Source organism: Streptopelia decaocto (assembly GCF_964273445.1).
Source record: "Streptopelia decaocto genome assembly, chromosome: 3".
NCBI lineage: Eukaryota > Metazoa > Chordata > Aves > Columbiformes > Columbidae > Streptopelia > Streptopelia decaocto.
In genome coordinates, this window is record NC_138656.1 from 30718896 (window position 1) to 30738300 (window position 19405).

General features: G+C 37.5%; 1 protein-coding gene across 2 annotated transcripts in view; it reads right to left on the reverse strand.

Moving 5' to 3' along the window:
* The window catches only part of BABAM2 (BRISC and BRCA1 A complex member 2), a 172515-nt gene that overhangs the window by 128739 nt on the left and 24371 nt on the right, over positions 1-19405 (reverse strand). For both annotated transcript variants that reach the window (XM_082048307.1, XM_082048308.1), the window contains exon 4: positions 8153-8247. In XM_082048307.1, coding sequence (XP_081904433.1) covers positions 8153-8247 — 95 coding nt within the window. The remainder of the gene's footprint in view (positions 1-8152; positions 8248-19405) is intronic.

Sequence of the window (19405 nt, forward strand, 5' to 3'; positions counted from 1 at the left end):
TCAATACATCAGAAAGAGACAGTGAAGGAGACCACGGCACTGCTAAATCAACCTGACCAGGCACAAAAAAGCATTGCTGACAGAGGGAGGCATTCACAGTGTTAATAGCTGAGAAAACTGAGCAAGTTCCATGGTTTCCTCCAAGTGCTTTCTAAAACTCTCTTTCTCACAAAATCTTGAAATCCCTTTAAGAGTTCCTACAGAAAACAAGTAACAGTAATACACCCTGGTCACAGAGGGGATAGCACTAGATGGAAGAGTTGCCAGGCATAGCAATGAGAAGTGGTGAAAAGTCTCTGAAAATTGGTAGAAAAGGCAAAGGAGCAGCTTTATGTTTTGTCCTCATAGACTGTGAGTTGTTCCTGTGAAAATATTCAGCAACATGAACAACTGATGTTGGAAGGGAGCAGGTCAAAGATCCAACAGAGTCTTTGCTTACAAGAACTGCAGATTCAGTGACTCCAACTGTCCCTTAAAGAATATTTGAAGGCCTTCCCCCCTACACACCCCTACCCACACCCCGTTTGTTACCTAACATAACCACACAGTTCACAACTTAGATTTTTCTCTTCATGTTGGTAGACTTCACTTATGCTTAAGGCAAGATATGTTAGTAAAGGGTACTGATACAGATAGACTGTGTCTCTGATGGGATATTCACACTGCCTACAGAATAAGTGGACTGGAGGACCATCAGATGTTGAAATGGGCTTCCGGAGGAAATTCTGAAATATTTGGGGTGAAGTGCAATAATGAGATTGATTACCTGGCGCTACTAAAGTTAAGGAGTTTGCACATGAACTCAGGCAATCATCCTGGAGGACTGGAAGGAATACCAGGAATATGGAAACAGATTATCTGGACCAATAAATTAAATATAGCATAAAATTAAATAAAGGTGGTTAATAAACAAAACATTAAGTCTGAAACGCATTCAGATTTCAGCCATGCAAGGGTCTCTTGCTGAACAGCACAAACAGCAAGTATATTGGCAAAGCTACCTAACAGATCTTTGACCATATATATAATATAGATTGAGGCACAGGCTAAGCTTTGGTTTGTGTTAGCTCACTGACAGCCTGCTCAGCTACATTTGGTTGTAAGCTTGTCCCACCTCTAGCTTTTCCAGTCTCCAGGGACCACAGGGTCAGAGGAGACAGAGCCTGCAAAGGTGAGCCCACAATTCTTCCTGCTATGCAAGAACTCTGCTAATTAAAAGATGAGTGACAATTTTGCAAGTGCTCATACTGCAATTCTCAGCTAAGACTAATACCTAGCTATGTAAGTGCTCCTCCTCCACTTACCAGAACTTCAGGATATGCTACTTGATTTCAGAGGAGCAAAAGAAAGAGTACTCAGACATGCAGTTTGGTTCTAGTAGAGAGATAGCAGCCTCTCTCAAGCCCGGTAGCAACTGTTACCCACCTGAAAAATGAGTGAATTCATTGGGAAATCAATATGAAATCAACACAAGTTCAAGAGAAGATCCAGAAACTCAGGAGGCCAGTGCTCTGAGCTCAGGCATAAGCTAAACAGACACAGCCTGAAAGAAACATCTTTTTCAGTCTTTGCATTAACATTTAAGCATCCTGTTATTCTGGTTCAACCTTCTGGTCCGTCTAACTGTATGATCATGAAAAGGATGGTCAAACTCATGTAACAATTTTTTGTTTTTAATACAACAATATGAATGGAAAGCCATTAAATGGGTTTTTTTTCACCTGTTCTACTAGTGCACAATGATTAAGTTTCTCATTGCATGCATGTTAGCTAGTATGGCACAAAAACATCATCTCCCACTTTGTCATCCTTCAGTCAAATGATCCATGCACATTCATAATCTTCTCCTAAAACTAGCATTTCCTGGACTGAAAAACTGTATTTTAAGAGCTAATACTATAGATTTTCCATATTCTAGGGAGAAAATGCATTATCACAGAAGCTTGTGCCAAAAAATGAAAGGAAGTGTTTCACCACCAAGCCTTTCAGAGAACTAATGGAATTAACATTGCATTCTACACTAGTAAGATTTAAGCCATAAAGGAAAAACTACCTGTCTTATCAGATATTTCTTCCCTCAAAATTAAATAAACAGTATCAAACTGTAGATTTTTTTCAGTTTCTGGATTCACTAGGCAAAACGTCCAGCCAAAATGCGGTGATTAACTAAAGCAGAACTTCTGACCTCAGCATCTTCTCTTCTGCTTACACTTTGAAATAGAAAGCCAAGTTTTGTAAACCGTGCTAAGTGCTGAAATTTTGTAAAAAGAAAGTGAGGTAAATATATACAATGATTTTAACATTAATAGAAAATCACACAATAATACAAGGTAGCTGAGTCCCTCTCAGTGCCATAAACATTAACAAATCTGGACAAAGAGGACAAACAAAAGGGAAAGGATAGAAGATAAATTCAGAAGACTAGAACAACGAGAAAAAGAAATAATGTCCCAGCGCAGGAAGGTCTTGAAGGAAGAGGAGCTGGAAAGGGGATTTCTCATTTTAAACCCAGTAAAAGCACAGCAAAAATAAAAGGCAGAAAATCCGTGCCTGTTTATAACATCCCTTGCTACCTGGGTCAAGGAAAAAAAATTAGGATTCCCTGGGGGAACTGCGTGGAGCTCAGACACCAAAACACATTCAAAATTAGATTATTTCAGGTCTGGCCTAAAGAGTAATGTTGTACTGGCATGGGGCTATTGTTTGAAACCACAGACAAAAATGTATACCATAAATGCCAACAATGCCAGCCAAAAGGTCCTTCCACTGAGAATGTTCCTGAATTAAATTAGTCTTCTGATGGTATAAAATGTGACTTTGTTACCACTGCCTATCCATACCAGACAAACCTCAGCAAGACCTCAGTGACCACACACATATAAGGAACCTAACTTTATATATAGGTTATCACATATGCGTATGTATATATATATACATACATACATCCCCCATAGAAACAAATAAGTAGGATCAATACAGAAGGATGGAAACAAACAGTTTTCAGAATTCATGCTTTTTTCCAGAATTCATGTTTGTTTTAGAAAACTAAACAGTAAATAGCACTGTATTATAAATAATCAAAACACATCTTGACATATAAAGTCAAGATATGACTGAAAAGTGAACACAAAAAATGGAAATATAAATAAGTTCAAAATAAGAAAAAAACCACTCTAATAAAATGCAGGATTCAGTCCTGCATTCTGTTTCATTTAAATTCGACAAGTTCAACTGAAAGCAAAGTAATTTAAAGCTTTCCATACAAGAATGGTAGGTTAGGGGCCCAAGAATGAAATCTGCTGCTGCCATTGAGTTAGAGCAAATAGAATAGACAGTAATGCTAAAATAGTTTGAACTTACCCACACTTTCCCAGACCAAGAGAACCCACTGCCATGACTTTGAAGTTAAGTTATATTTTGAAAACCATTATGTTCATTGCCCTTGTATGGGGGCTTTCATACTAGAACATGTAACACCTGCATCTTTACCAACAACACAGCAGCCAGACTTTTTAGAACCAAACAGTTCAAATGGCATTAGCTCATATAAGGGGCGTCTGGGCTTTTTTTGTAGCTACTGTGAGCATAGGAACAATTGCTGCTGCTAAACATCTGTCTCATACACCTAATAGTAAATGAAGAACAATTATGGAACAGGGAGATATTTAAAGGAGCTAACTCAGCAAGTTGACAGTAATAGCGATTAAGATTTTGAACACAGGCACAGAAAATAATGCAGCCTTCATGACAGTCATCAAATAGCCAAATTATTAATATGGAGTCTAGTAACTGCAAATGCAAGAACTTGAAATAAACATTGCTCTACACAAGATATAGAGAGTGACAGTCAATACACTTGAGTAGCACAATTAGCTGAATCAACTCCACAATGACTGAAATCTGTCCTCAGTATTAAAAACGAGACAAGGGGAAACGATGTTCCCAATGCTGCACGCTGGCATGAGAACCACCATGGCCCCGTCTTTGAAGTTCTGTGATAGTTCTGTGATGCCAATGCCCTTACTCCCCGCAAATGAAGCATGAAGTATTCCCGTATACACCAGCCCACGAGGACATTCAGCACTGACTGGGTTTCAGGCAATGCTAACGTCCTCTTGCCTCCAGCCCCACTCAGGCTAAAGGAGCCTTTTCAATAATCATGGTCAGGCAGAATAATTCTGGGGAAACTAGGTGAAGACCTGAAGTAGGATGCTAAACAACCCAAATCCTTAAACTGACAGCTTGCATACACAGCTATTGTCTCCTCTTCTGCAAACAGAATGTACTTCAAAATCATTGGAAAAATGGGGTTAACATTTTGCATAAGTACTTCAGTTATTAACTGGCTCACATTAACAATCAACTAGGCTAACATAAACAATTCTTGTTACTCAAACTGGCGTCATTGTAATGAGCTCCAAATTAATTTCATCCGTACACAATCACTAATCTTGTTTTGTGCCAACTGAATTTTTAATCAGAATGGAGTGAATCATAGGTTGTTTTTAAAATGCATTTTTAATACTTGTCATTCAAAATGAATAAACACTAGAGAAGGGAAGAACTTTCCTATTTACATTCTGAGAAGCTGATTTTATTTATGCATGCTACACACAAGTATCAAACACATAGGATAGGTGAGGACATTTTCAATGAAAATTAAAAAATGGTTATTCCTAATAATGCTTTGAGCATGAACAGCATAACCAACCTAAAGAATTTAGCCCTCTGACTGTAATTAAAACAGTACGACAAACCAAAAAAATAGGTAGAGTTGCCCCTATGTTGCATTGCTCCTCAATCTCTACGTCAGTGTAGATCAGAATACACAATCAGACCCTGCAACCAGCAGAGTATTCTCGCAAGGCATATCATGAAGCACAGATTTTGCAGTGCTGAATTTGATACACAACCCAAGTTTCAAACTGAGGTGTGCAAGACAAAGCTGAATTTCAACAAGCATTTTTGACTTGATTCCGCAATTGCAATACCACTTTAGCAAAGCAGTTTATTATATCTGCTTGTAACAACAAGAGTGCTCAACATATCACCCCGATGCTGAAACACAGGCCTAAGCATTCAGGAATTCTTTGGGGAAAAAAAAAAAAAAAAGTATGAAATCTTCAGCTACAGCATCTACCTTTTAAAATGCAGTATTTCTGGAATCTTGTTTTAGCTGTGCGGCTAACAGCTGCTTAACTGAACACCTGTTATGGCCCTTAGGCAAAAGCCTCACTGGAAGGCCTGCCCAGGGCCATGGAAAGTGAAGGAGCGAGGGAAGCGATCTGCAGCCCAGCCATCCAAACATCCTCAGGGAGGTTACTGACAGCCACTCTTAGAGCCACATGAGCTGGAGGAATCTGGAGTACCTAGTTCTCCTTTCTAGCTAAGCACAGTGCCTGACTCAAGCCACGAAACAGCATGTGATGACTTCTGCTTGGAAAACAAGACACTCAGACAGATGAGAGCGGCGCAGGAAGGCTCCATGTCAGAATTCCCACAGATCCGGCAGCACATACGACTTATTTAGAGACTGTGCTCCTCATTTAATACCATCTACATGCTTTTGTGAATGGTAGATTCTGTCTTGATTGCCAGGAACTGTTGCATCAAAAAGACTGCTCAAGATTAAGAGCATTAAATTATGCTCAAAATGCTAATCTCTTTTTATTTACAGTCAGTAGAAATTATGTTAAGACATTAAAAAATCCTGTTAATATCTTAGAATCCAGTTTAAAATATCTTCATTAAACATCTCTGAGATCTGTGGAAAAACAAGCAGTTATTCAAATACTTAGCAGAAGCAAGTTATTGTTAATGTAACATCCTGGAGAAAACAACTCAGCAAACCATGTTGAACACTAAAAGGTGAATGTAAAAGCAAAGATACACAGTGTAGACCATAGCTGCAAGGTGGAGATAATGTGCTCTGATAACATGAGGATGGACTGGAGGAGAATGACCAAGGACCTTATCAAAAAAAGGTTAGATTTACATAGTGAATACTATAGCAAGGCATAATGACCAAAGGAAAGCTGTTGCCTTGCAAATTTTTTTTTTTTTTTTTTTTTTAAATTAATTTTAAATAGGCTGGTTAGTATCTCATTATACCTCAAGGAGCAAATAGCTCTTCAAGCCACTTTGAATTAAGAGGATGGGAAGTTTGTTCTGTGTATAGGCAGAAGAAAAGCAATGCTCCTGAAAGAAGTATCGCTAATGAACAATGTGAGAAAGAAAGAAAACTAAGGACATTTTTATCCTTGCAGGTTTCACTGTGGATCACTAGTGTTAGTGAATTATTTTCACATGACAAATACAGCACCATATCACATTCCGTCTGAACAGCATTTCTGCAAGGTTCCCCAAATTATCTTTAATATCTTATTTGCTATTTGTTATTAATTTCATTTTTCCAGCACATTAAGTGTTCCTCTTCCTTTAACACCAACTGCAGAAAATGGTTGCTAGTGTGAATACTTCTCAGGAGGTTGTAACATTGTGAAACAACAAAAAAGAAGAAGGAGAAACCAGGAGAACTGGTAAATAAAAGGGTGTGAAAACAATTCCAGAATTGTCATAGAAAATAAAACCTTTTCTGTAAATGAGCCTAACAGAACAGCACCATGTCTCCTTCCCAAAGGAGTTTGTGAGCTTAACAGGAAAATCATCAGGGGAAGCAAATAATAAAGACAATAACTTTTTAAAAATTCTCTTAGGTACACTAAAAACAATAATTAAACCAAATTATTTTAAGGCTGTGTAGTTTCTCAATATAACTTAATATGAAGTGAATACAGCTAAAACCAAACCACAAGGCACCTGTCACATCACATGTGAAGGACACGTTCAGTTCTATGGCCACTGCCCCCGTTCTTCCCTGTGAAACCTGCACCCCAGAACTGAACAGAGCAGCACGGCAGCCTCTGACTTGCTTTGTGGAGCTCCCATCCCTGATGGAACCGCCCAGCTGCACTGGAGATGCGCTGGTAAAGCACAAGAGAGGGATATGCAAAGACCCTCTCCCCTAGCAAGACTTTAAGCCAGGAGAAGTTCAGTTAAAAGCCATTTCCAAGGTGCCTGTTTGGGTCAGTGATTCTCATGTGCCCTTACAGGTAGCCAACAAAATAAAATATATTTAAAGAGTCAGCTGTTTTTTGAGACAAAATGTTTTTAGAGACAAAATGAAATGGGATCATGACCTCCTGGCTGGCTGACTGAGCACAAATCACAGCAGAGCTCTCTGGCAAAGGCACACACCCTAAACTCTGCACCATAACCACAGGCACTGGACACTTACTGGAAAAAATATGCCCAAACCCTATTGACAAATGATACTGTCAGCTCAGAAACAAGGCTGCAGGTCTGCAAAAGCAGCAGAATGGAGCCCAAAGAGAAGGGGAGAGTAAAGGACAAAACAGTCTGGGTTTCAAAATACCTTAATATGGCCTTAGTAACTACTAGTAACTTCTGAGAGGGGGAAGTATTTTAAAAGCATAAGCGCTGTTAGCTTCTTCCATTAAGGCTTTACTACTTGAGGCTCATTTTGAATAGTGAACAAAATGCTTATTTTCAGGTTGTGGTGTTTCTCCTTCCATATTAGTAAGACTGTGTGTATATACATTCTCAATTTTATTTTTTGACCCTCCCACCTTCTAAAAGCACATTTATTTGTCTTTATGGTGATACTACCACATATGAGCAGCTATCTATCTTTGATATATTGGTTTCAACAATATGTAACTTGGTTTTATCCTTCCTCATGGGAAACCAAAAATTGACATCATTATACAACATTATACTAATTTTTCTGGAATGAAATGCTTTTTAAAGACACAATTGAGCAAATCTTTTTGCTGAGACAGATCTTTTAAGATGGTCAGATATTGAATAGGTATCTTTTTAAAGATACTCTGAATAGTTATTTTCAATGTCATCTTGTCTTGGTTAAAATATTTTTAAAACCCCCTACATTTATGGATGCAACTTGAAATCACATTAGAAGACAAAGTATTTATACTTCCTTACCAGTGAGATACAAGGGGTTTTTTTCTTCTTTATTATGCATGGTTAGCAAATTCCTATTGCTGAAGCTATTATACAAAAGCCAAGTCTCTTTGCATGGTATAAAGTTCTCAGTCAGTAAAGTACTCACATGCAAGGCAGAAGGATCTGGCAAAAATTCAGCATCTTCTCCAAAGATAAAATCTGGTGGCAGGTCAGGGTAGTGAGCATTGAAAATTATATCCCCTGAAAATTAATAGATGAAAACATTGTACTTTTATGTATGTACTGATAAATAAATCCATAAAATTTCATATATATATGATATACATTTTAATATACTATTTGATAGCTACATTAAATATATTTCATATACATCCATATATTAAAAAAAAAAAAAAATCACATGCAAGATAAGCATCAGATGTTTTGGGGGATGAAGTCAAATTCCTGAGGCACAGTTTCTTCCTCCTCTGCAAGTAACAAAACATGAAATACATTATTGCTTCACATCTTAAATGGCAATCCAAACACTATTGAGGGTTGCCTCAAAACATAGACTTAGAAAAGTGAACTTGATATAAAAGAAGTACCACATCTAAATTGGTGTGTTTTGCGTATTACGTCAACGTCAAATGCAAACTACTAAGATCAGGATTTTCAAAATATTGGAGCTTTTAAAACTTACTAGCACTTACTCCCTCTTCTCCTCAACTTCCACAAAGTGTTAGAAAGAAGAATACACAGTTCAACAGGAACCATTCCAACTATCCAAATTCTGGCCAAGAGAAATGCAGTATTACGCATTTAAATGGAAATACTAAAACTAACTAAAAATATAAAACTTCATCACAGCTTGGCACTGAGCTCTCATCTTGCTAGTGACACAGGATACAAAATCAATTACTAATGTGATAGCTCAAAGAAATTTGGATTGTATTATTTCACTGGTAAATGTACTTCAGAGTTCATGTAAGTCAAGAGGCAGTCATCTCGAAAAAAAAAAAACACACCCACAATTCAAGAAAAAAACCCACCATATCTAGCATTACTTCTCTACCTCCCAATCATTCTTTCATCTTTATGAAGATACGAAAGAGTAACTCCAAACTTTTGCATAAAGCAGATTTGTGAGGTAGCAGGCATTAGTACCTACAAAGTGTTACCACTTGTCTAAAATCTACACAGCAAAGTAAAACCAGTATGGTAGGCCTTATAAACAATTCTGTTCAAAGAAAGTTAAAACCCTTTTCTTCTCACAAATTATGAATGCAGAACTGGAGAAAAGCATTAGCTGAACAAATCTTACAAAGTCTCATTGCTGGCTCAGTGATGTCACCATCTCAAGACATTCAGCATGACAGTTGTAATTACTAATATTCTGCAAACTTATCTTGGCTCTATCTAGGAGCAAGGATGCTGTAAAGATTAATTTGCGGAGGATGAGGGCTCACAACCAAGAAGCCAACAGCCAGTCTGGGACAGGTGTGCTCTACAGCAAGGACATCAAACTCATTTTCACTAGGCATCACATCAGCCTCGCGATTGCCTTGAAAGGGGGGAATGTAATTGTAGGACTGTATAAATGTAGGAGTAGTTACATTTATACAGTTCTAAGTAACACTCTACAGTAACACTCCAAATCATTAACTCGCTGATCATGAGACTCGGTAGATTACAGTGTGGGTTTCTCCAGTCTGCACTCCTACCTTCCCTTCAAAATGTCAGAACATGTAAGTATGGGGTGCATGAAAGAGTAGAGGTCAGCCAGTTAAAATATCCAACACAGTTAACATAAGAGTCTACCTTTTATTTCTTTTAAAACAAAAACAAAACAGGCACCTATCCTAGAGGAAACTACATAAAATTGCAACAGGAAATGTACCTATATTAAATAAAATAAAATAATCACTAGACTACCTAAACTACAAAACAGCAATGAAGAATTCAGAAAAGTTGATGTTCACTAAACTGGACAGATCCTGTGCCACCATAACTCAACCCTTTTCTTCATATTTACTACAATTAAAAAGTCACATAGGACTCCTTACAACAACCCCACCAACTTCCATGTACAGAGCAGGCAACTCCTTAGGTACGTTGAAGGAGACAGCACCTTAACAGATTATTTGACTGACCTTTGCTCCATAGAAAAAGAGGCGTGTTATGAATAACTCAAGAAAATAGCACAACAAAAAGCCTGGCCTGAGACTTAGGTAGTTCAATGCTAGTCTGAAGGAAAGAATTGTATCTGTGGTTTTGCCATGTCCCTATGTGATGCTAAGTAACTCACTTAACACACACTTTTCATATTGCAGTTGCTAGTGACGTGCTTTTGATTCTCAGCATTCCTGCTTTAACAGAATTGATGAGAGTCCATATAGGTACAACTCAGCTCACTAAGAGCTGCATTTCAACTACAGAGGTATTCCAAAGCCTGCTTCCAATAGAAGAAGGATCAAAATAACTGCATATTTTTATATTATACCTCTGTACTTGATTACTGAAAAACTATTACAAAACCTTACATCATGTGGTGGCTCTAAGACTCTGTTTAGAGTAGTTAGATCGGCAATAAACTATTCACCTCTGTAAACTCCACACTAATGGGTGAACTTCAGGAAAGCTGTGACAGCAGATGCAATGAGGAGGTTCAAGCAGGTACAAACTCTTTTTTTCCCCAGTGTTTTCAGTTCTACAGGAACATTAAGTGAACTCACAGCAGCTCCCAGAACATCACCATATGCAGTGCCCCAGAATAACACTAAATTAAAATTGGCTTTATTAGTTTAACCTTATAGGTGGTAAACTTTGACGATTTGGAGTTCAGGCCAGCTGCAAACCCTGGTGCAGTGACCCCTGCTGTGGGACCAGGGCCACCAGCCAGGGACAGGACCCTCTTCGACCACTCAGGTATGATGTGTGGCCACACTGAGGTCAGGCACGTCACAGCTGGGGCTGGCCAAACCCATCTATTACCTCTCTCACATGCTTATCGTTCTTCTTTACTACCTTTTGTCACACCCTTTCTTCCACTGAGTGGAATTCCACTAGTGGCATATCACTCCTTATCCACAGTGAGTGACCAACAATGCAGATATTTTGGTTTAGAAAGTTTTCACGACCTACTGATATCAAAGAACTGATCAGTACAAGGGACAGAATCCAGAGTCAAAATTAACATTGTGATGTTTGATTTTCTGTGTTTCTATTATTTATAATTGCTTTTACTTGCCCAGAATAAACATGCCTCAAATCCAAACTTCCAAGTGCATTTAGGAAAAGTCATTTTGAGGCTCAATGTACCAGCATTAAAGCCAACGTTTATCACAAGATTCTTTTTCTCTATAGTATAGTCTTTCTCCAAAAGGCTATACAGCACACAGCTGAAGGGTGTTCTGCAGGTGTTAAAATAAATAAAACTATTATTTCAGTGCCTGTTAATCACACAATTGCAAAACAGTAGTGCTGAGACCACAGTCAAAACATTTTACAGCCCCATGGAACCCAAAAACTCATGCTGTTATCCTTATTTTCTAACTAAACCAGAAACATATCATTTAATGAATCATTAAAACTCTCCTTCCTAGAGGTTTTTAACCAAACGTAAACTCTAATTTATTCTGCTACAATCAAACTTCACACAGGCTGAGTGACGATTAATAAAGACAAAACAGTTCGGAACAAAATGGTGTTTACACTTGAATATAAACAGTTAGAAAAGCGCAGTCCTTCTCTATCGTCACTGGTTTTCAGTCTGCCAGTTAAATATTACCTCTTATGATTGAAGAGGATAAGCTCTGACCTTAGAACATTTTTTTCAAGTATTTAAAAAGGAAAAAAGCATCCCCTCAGTGAAATCTTATTCTAGTAGGTCTCACTTTGGCCACGAATCCAAAAACACTAATCTAGTTGCTAAAAGGACAGAAAAAAATAACTTTAACCATATTAGATTCTCCCATGTGACCCCTGGCCTCTGTAACTTCTCTGCTCCATCCTCTTCCCTTCCATGTAGCTTCTCCTATACCTTGCTTAATTTACCATACTAGGAAAGAAAAGTAACACCTCTGACTCAAGCAAGCCTAGGTATCAAGGAATGAGTCTGGCCTGTTTACAACTATGAGCATGAGCTATACTCATATGTTAAATATTCTCAACAAAAATACAACATTTTAAGTCAGACTAAAGATTAAGGGAATCAATCCTAAATCTGATTTTTGTTCCTGTTAAATAGCACAAACCAGGGGGATTAAAACTGAAGTTAGCAGTTTGCTTGGCAGGGCTATGATGCATATTTTTTTTTTTAAAAATGCTTCTTTACATTAAAAAAAATATATATATATATATTTAAACAATCACAATGGCCAACGCAATAGCAAATCTGGTTTTACTTCACATAAATATTACCACTAGTCTCTGCAGTGAGCTTACAAAATGAAAGGTGTTAAATATTTTGAATCACCAGCTACCAGTTTGTCCTGACCTAATAAAAATATCCTTTTTTTTTTTTTTTTTAACAAATACTTTGTTTAATACTTACATGATATAACCTATGGCTTACTCTCTTCAAATATAATTATGCTGAGGTAAAGCCATAAATTTTTCAACCAATAAAGCAATTTGCAAAATCATTGTGCTTCGAGTTTGAGAACGGTTACCACTTTAAAATTGAAAGCAAAACCACAAAAATAACCAATATAGACCTGCATGCTCTCCCCTCCTTGCCTAAATAAAACAAATACCCTTTTCTTTGCATTTCCAGCACTTGAATACATAGTTCCTCACATGTTTCAACTCTGTTTGCCCTTATTCCCTCAACAGATGGTGAACCTTGTGGTGTTCCACAGCACCACTGACCATGGCCATTCCAGTGTAAGAACAACGCAAGCAAAACCTTCAAACTCAGACCATATTTATCTCATTTCTGTAGATACACTAGCCAATAATTACTTCAGCGGAATTACATTTCAAGTTAAATACTACTACAGAATTTAAAATTACTTCAATGAAGTCAAAGTCGTGGAATCAAAGATAAATTTAGAAGAAAAAGGATGTATTATATATCTTTTGGTTTTCATTGTCCAAAAATATTACTTTCTCTTCCTTTTCTCTCCTCAGGCAAACAGCATTAAATTTCAAAATATTTTACTTCACAGGATTTCAAAGGAAAAGTTAATATGCTCACAACAGACAAAAAAAGATAGAAATATTAATGCCTAAATCTATAATTTCTTTTAAAACACACACACACTGTTCTTTTCTCATCTAACAAAACACACAAGCAAGTCAGTACCAAAGTGGTAAGGATTGACTGTGAGCAAGGCAGGTGTAACTCTGCGAAATTTCTTAATGCCACAGCATTAACATCCCTAATTACCTAAAAGCAGCAAAATTAGAAAGCAGCATATCAGTTAACTTCCTAAACTCTACTTTTGAAAGGATATCTGTATTCTTCAGCTTTTTATGACCCCAAGAGTTTCTAAGTCAGCATTAAGTATGTAGACTAAGCTTGTGTGTCCCTGAAGCCCGGAATAAGACCAATCTGTACAAAATACATGCTATGAAGGAGATCAATCCATTTGGTTTTTAAGAAACAAACAAAAAAATCCAAACACAACTTGACCATGAAATGCATTCACAGATAACAGTGAACAGTGTTGATTCAAGTGGCCAATCCTATGTGTAGTATCAGTTCAGGGAAAATAAAGAAACTGCTCCTGCTGAATACTAAAAAAACACCACACAAAAACAGGCAAATAGAATTATATTATTCATCTACTCAGAATACTAACCTATCTCTTCTACTAGCTGCACCAATCATAGACAAAAACCACTGGTCAGTCCCCTCTATAAATAAATTCTTACCTAAACCAGCCATCATTAATTGTCTTCACAGGTACAAAAAGAATCAGTTGTTCACTACAATCTGGAACCAAGATACTAGGTCAACATAGTTAGCAGTATGAAAGGATTTAAATGAACCAAACGCAGACCTGCTGACTTCGCTGGATTCCACCTTAGAGATTTTTGCTCTACAGGTTCTAAGTCAAAACCAGTAATACGCTACCTTCAGAGTCCCTTATTAACTGGCAAGAAAGATACAGTTCCTGAAATGACAATATAGCTTTGGTAAATACAAAACTACTACTGGAAGAAGATACAGGAAATTCTGTTGTTTTTTTTTTTTTTTTCTGTGGTGCTGCTGCTGCCAGGCTATTCTCTCAAGTAAATAAGGATAACTAAACTTCAGAAGCTCTCATTAAAACAATCTGTTGAAGCACAACTTCTGCCCACAGAGGATGACAGCTACCGTCAAATGATGCCTAGGAGTATCATTGGACCTTTGCTCACCTGACCATAAACAACAATCCTATTACCATAAAACAAGTGCAGCTTCAACTTTTATAGGTTGTTTAGTGGAAGTCAGAAATATTTCTGAAGCTTAGAGCCAATATCTGGTAGCAAGCAGCCAGGACGCTTTTGAGCTTCATTTCTTACTTCACATGCGAATCAAGGTATCAGAAAAGGAAAGGTATAAAAGTCAGTATTAAGGACTCCAAGACATCTCACAATAGGAAGACAATTTGGAATACAGGGATTTGATTGCACTAAAAAAAAAAAACCAAACCTTTTCTGCACTTCTGTGACAGTCCAGATGAAATCGTAGCTACTCCACTGCATGCAAAACTGCAAAGGATTCAGTGTCCATGAGCCTGTTTCAGTTGTTTAACTAAGTTGTTCAGTGTCATTGAGATGCCTCAGGGCACATTTATGGCAGCTATGACACAAGGTTTTTCAGAGTTGTAGCACTACATATTCCATATGGTCTTCTTGTTCCTTATTCACCCAGGGTAAGCTGCAGTCTGAGTAAAGAGAGATGGGAATGTGGGATGACTACACTTCGTGTATCGACTTTTAACAACACCATATTTTAAATGGAAAAAATCTTGCACCTCTTTACCCAGAATAAATGGCTGTCTTTACATACGTATTCCTAATGGTCTACAACTGCCACACGAGATGCGTCTGCTTTTGTATGCGTATTTGTTAGACCTCCACTACTGTTACCAAACCTTTGGGTTTAGTAACCTTTGGGTTACTGCTGACCTTTGGGTCAGCAGCTGAAAAGGCCAAGCAAGATACCTTAAGGAACCTCAAACAGAATCAGCTACCTATAGTCAGGCAAGTGAATCAAGTCCCAATTTTACAATAAACAAAAAGATATACACGAAGGATTTGCAGGATGTTTATTTGGTTCTTGGTCAAGAGGTTCAAGGTGTGTTTTTTTCTTTAGCTTCAACTGACAAATGTTGCTGTGGGACAAAAAAAAAAAGAGGTGTAAGGCTGCATACAGAAATAAAAGGTCTCTTCTGCTGCAAAGTGGTCAAATCTGCAAAAGAGGAGTGAAAGCAAATGAGCTGGATCTCAAGCTGAAGAAGGTGGCAGTGACACAATCTTACATCGTTGCACTTCTGTAGTCAGGCAAGTGCTTTCTTAGAAGTTTTAGTACTAGAATTGAAGAGGACAAAGATGAAAAGAACAGATAGGACAGGATAAAATATTTCTAGAAATTAAAGACAGGCAACACTGAAAAAGGTATAAGAAACAGAGATGCTGGGTAGGTGAGAAACAAAAGGCAAAAGTGACGGACAAATACATTGAAACAAATGGACTGCAGACCAACAACAGTAACAGCAGCCCAAACCGGAGAAAAAAGGAGAAAAGAGCGAAGTAGGAAGGCACTATGGTAATACCAATGTGGTGTTACCTAAAATCTTCTAAACTTTTGTAAGTCCCCACTTAGAATCACAGAATCATTTCAGTTGGAAGAGACCCTCAGGATCATCAAGTCCAACCATAATCTAACTCCAGCACTAAACCATTTCCCTAAGACCCTCGTCTGAACTTATGCATAGACACTTGTAAGGTCACTTCTCTTGATGTAGAAATATACTATTTAAGTCTTGTACCTGCCAAAATATCCGTCATTTACTTGCTCAAGGGAAATGCAGGACATAAGGTAAAGTGTCAAAAAAAAAAACCAACAACCCAAGTGATTATTTAAAAGGGGGAAAATATTGCTGTAAAACTTTGTATTCTAAGAAGCAATAAATATAATAAAAAGATTAGACTCTCAACACCCATCTAGGCACATTCATTAGATAACAAACAGGTTACTGAAGATTCATTACTCTAGCCACGTGAAACGAGAGTTAGCAAAATTTCAGAAAACATCTTGCCTGGAAGAATCTTTGGTACTTTGCATGATCCACAAAAAGACACTTACCATACAGGTAATGGTATCACCTGTGTATAATCTGCCTTACAGCAACCAATAAGCCCTTCCTGTAAGAGCCTCAACTAAACCACAACCTGTACAAAACGACCCAATGATGCACAGAAGACTGACACATGCATTGCAGCAACCTAGTTGTGAGAATTTTAACTCTTACAATAACTTGTACAATCATTTTTACAATTGTCTATAGGCACAATAAACAAGTGTTTAGCAAACAAATTTGCAAAGTGGTTTTTAAAAGGGCAACAAGGAAGTAAGGCCCTTCTCCATATTTATCATTTTGTTGGTTTCTGATTACTTCCTTAAAGTAGAAAGTCACAGGAAGACCAGATGAACTTACTGAAAGAGTTCCATCACAGGAAAAAAAAGCAGGTAAAACACTCTACAATGATGGACAATGCTCATAGACTAGTTAGGCAGCAAAACTCTGACTTCCCCCTTTAAGGCCTGTAACTAAAATAAGATACTAAGAAACAGAAAATCAGAAGAAAAAAACAACAAAAAAAGAAAAACTAAGCTTCAAACAAGACAAAAGAAACACTCTTTGGGATCAAGGAAACCGAAGTGGTGGCAGCAGAGCCCAGAGTTGTAATCCACTCACATAAAAACCGTAAAAATCAGACCAAAGATGAAAATACTAGAGTTCAAGAGGCCACAGAGCACAGTAGCATCGCAAGGGCAACACATTGTTTAATCACCGTGAAATTCCAGATGACAGCACTCAAGGACAGAGAGGGAGGAAGGCATCAGTGCCTGAAAAAGAAAATGTGACGAGCACAGGCAAAATAAAAAAAATAAAATAAAATAAAAGTCAGGCTCTCTTAGAAGCAAGAAGCAGTGAAAATTTGAGTGAAAATGGAAAACCAAACCCAAGAGATTCCAGGGTGAAACAAAATTGCAATGACCAAGGAATTTATTCTTAGTGGTGTGGTTTAATTACTAATATTATTTGATAATGACTATTATAGCTTATAACTCTGCTTATCCTGACAGTTTCTACTATGACATCTGCCTTGACATTTTAGCAACAAAGATCCATATGTCTTCAAGAGTTACAAAACACTTCACCTCAAAATACACAATACTTCTCCCAGAAAGAGTAACAAACTTTTCCCAGCAAATAGGGCTGTCCAGTTAGCAATGAAAGACACCTCTGCATACCATCTAGAGTAAGTTTTGTCCTTGGAACACAGATTCAACCTCTTACAGGATATTACAGACAGTCTTCTTGGAATTAAAATTCCTATTAAGAGCTTTGAAAAATTAAAATATAAGGAAAAACATGGAGTTTAATATAGCAGCATTGACTGATAGATGAACTTATAAAAACAACACAGCTGTCTCAGATTTTAACTGACAGTCTAGCAAGAGTAGGCTCAAGTTTTTCAACCATTATGGCCATAAAAACACAAAATTTATGGTTTGCCTTGTAGAAGAAAATACAGTAAAAGTGCATCTCTGAAAGCACCATCTTAAAATTTCTGAAGTGTGACGGAAGACGATTAGCATGACAAACTAAATTATCTTCAACACCAACATAATTTCTTCTCCAGTATAAAGCTGCTGATATCTCCAAGGTCCCTGGCCGCAGCTGAATAACTGTTCAGTAATAACATTCCGGCAGCTCAGAATACATGCGAGAGTCAGGTGAACATGACTTCTGAAAAAACTATTGAATAACTAACTGGATCTCAAGAAAATGTATTAGAAGTACCAACAAGCCACTCTTAACTCACAGGATGTTTGATCTTACCAAAGCTAACAAAATTATTTTATACTCCAGGTAGCCAGCCACTGCATTGCCTCTAAGTACACTCTCCCTTTTTTCAAAAAACAGTGAACTTCCTGGTCTTTTGGAAAACGGGACTGTGACTATGCGGTTACACTTCTCTAAAGTACCACACCAACAGTTTTCAACACACAAGGATTCATACCAGGGTATTCGCACAGCGGCAGCGGTTATGATTGATGATATGCAAAGATCTGATCTGTTGCAAAGAGGATGTAACGCAAACCACAAAGGAACTACCCACTTCAGCCTGTATTGGGCACCACATAATGAAGACCATACTGGAGATCCTGAACATTTTCAGCCAATCTTTTTATTCTAGCAGATTTCGCAACTTCCCTTTGCAGAAGTATTCTGCCCTTGAAAGATAACATATCTAGCAACAGCCTACAACAAAGTATCTACAAATCTCTGGTTGCACACCATGGCTGTCTTCCCCTGCCGTCATTATAGATCTAAACATAAAATTATTAAAGCTTTCTTGAAACTGCTCACATCTCTATTCCACATGCTGCGAGACTGAGCGATGCACAGCATTTTCAAACATGTAATACTGAAATGCAGAGGATTATTATTACTTGCATTCACTGCTATTATTAGGTAGCTCTAGAAAAGATACACTTGTTCACACCACTTTCAGTTGGTCATGTTAAAATACATGGCATGGTTAAACTAAGTGTTTTGGGTTTTGCAAAGGGGGAGAAGAGCACTAGCATTATAGTCGTTCGTTTAATTGTTTATGTGATATTCAAAACATAAGAACGGGGAAGGTGGGGGCAGAAAAAGCTGATTTATCAATATTTAAGTTTAATGCTTAGTCAATAATCATATTTCTAGGTACTTTATCTGGACTACAGTCCTTTAGTATAGTAGTGTTGTCTGGATGCCTGTGTCCTCACATAGAGGCATTTTAATCAACTAATTTTCTTTTATGAATCAGGAACATCCTAGGCTCTACTTAAAAACAAGAGTTAAATCTCTCTGAATGTAATAACAGGGCCTTAAATGGTGATAAATTAGTTACAACAGTCCCATAGAAAATATGATACTATTCTCTAGAGCAATGTCATATGATGAAGCTTCTTTTCACTACATCTTGGTGGCACCCATCAAACAAGTTTCAAGTAGAATCTATATACTGAAGGACACATCAAGACTCAACAGGTTGAGTCTGCTACACAATAACACATTAAAAAAAAAAAAAAGGTTTAAATAAGTACAAAAAAATATCTACCAGGTAGGGTAGCTGGCTTCATAGAATATGGCCATTACTTACAGAAAATTCTGAATAAGTGCATACCCACATAATTTTTTCC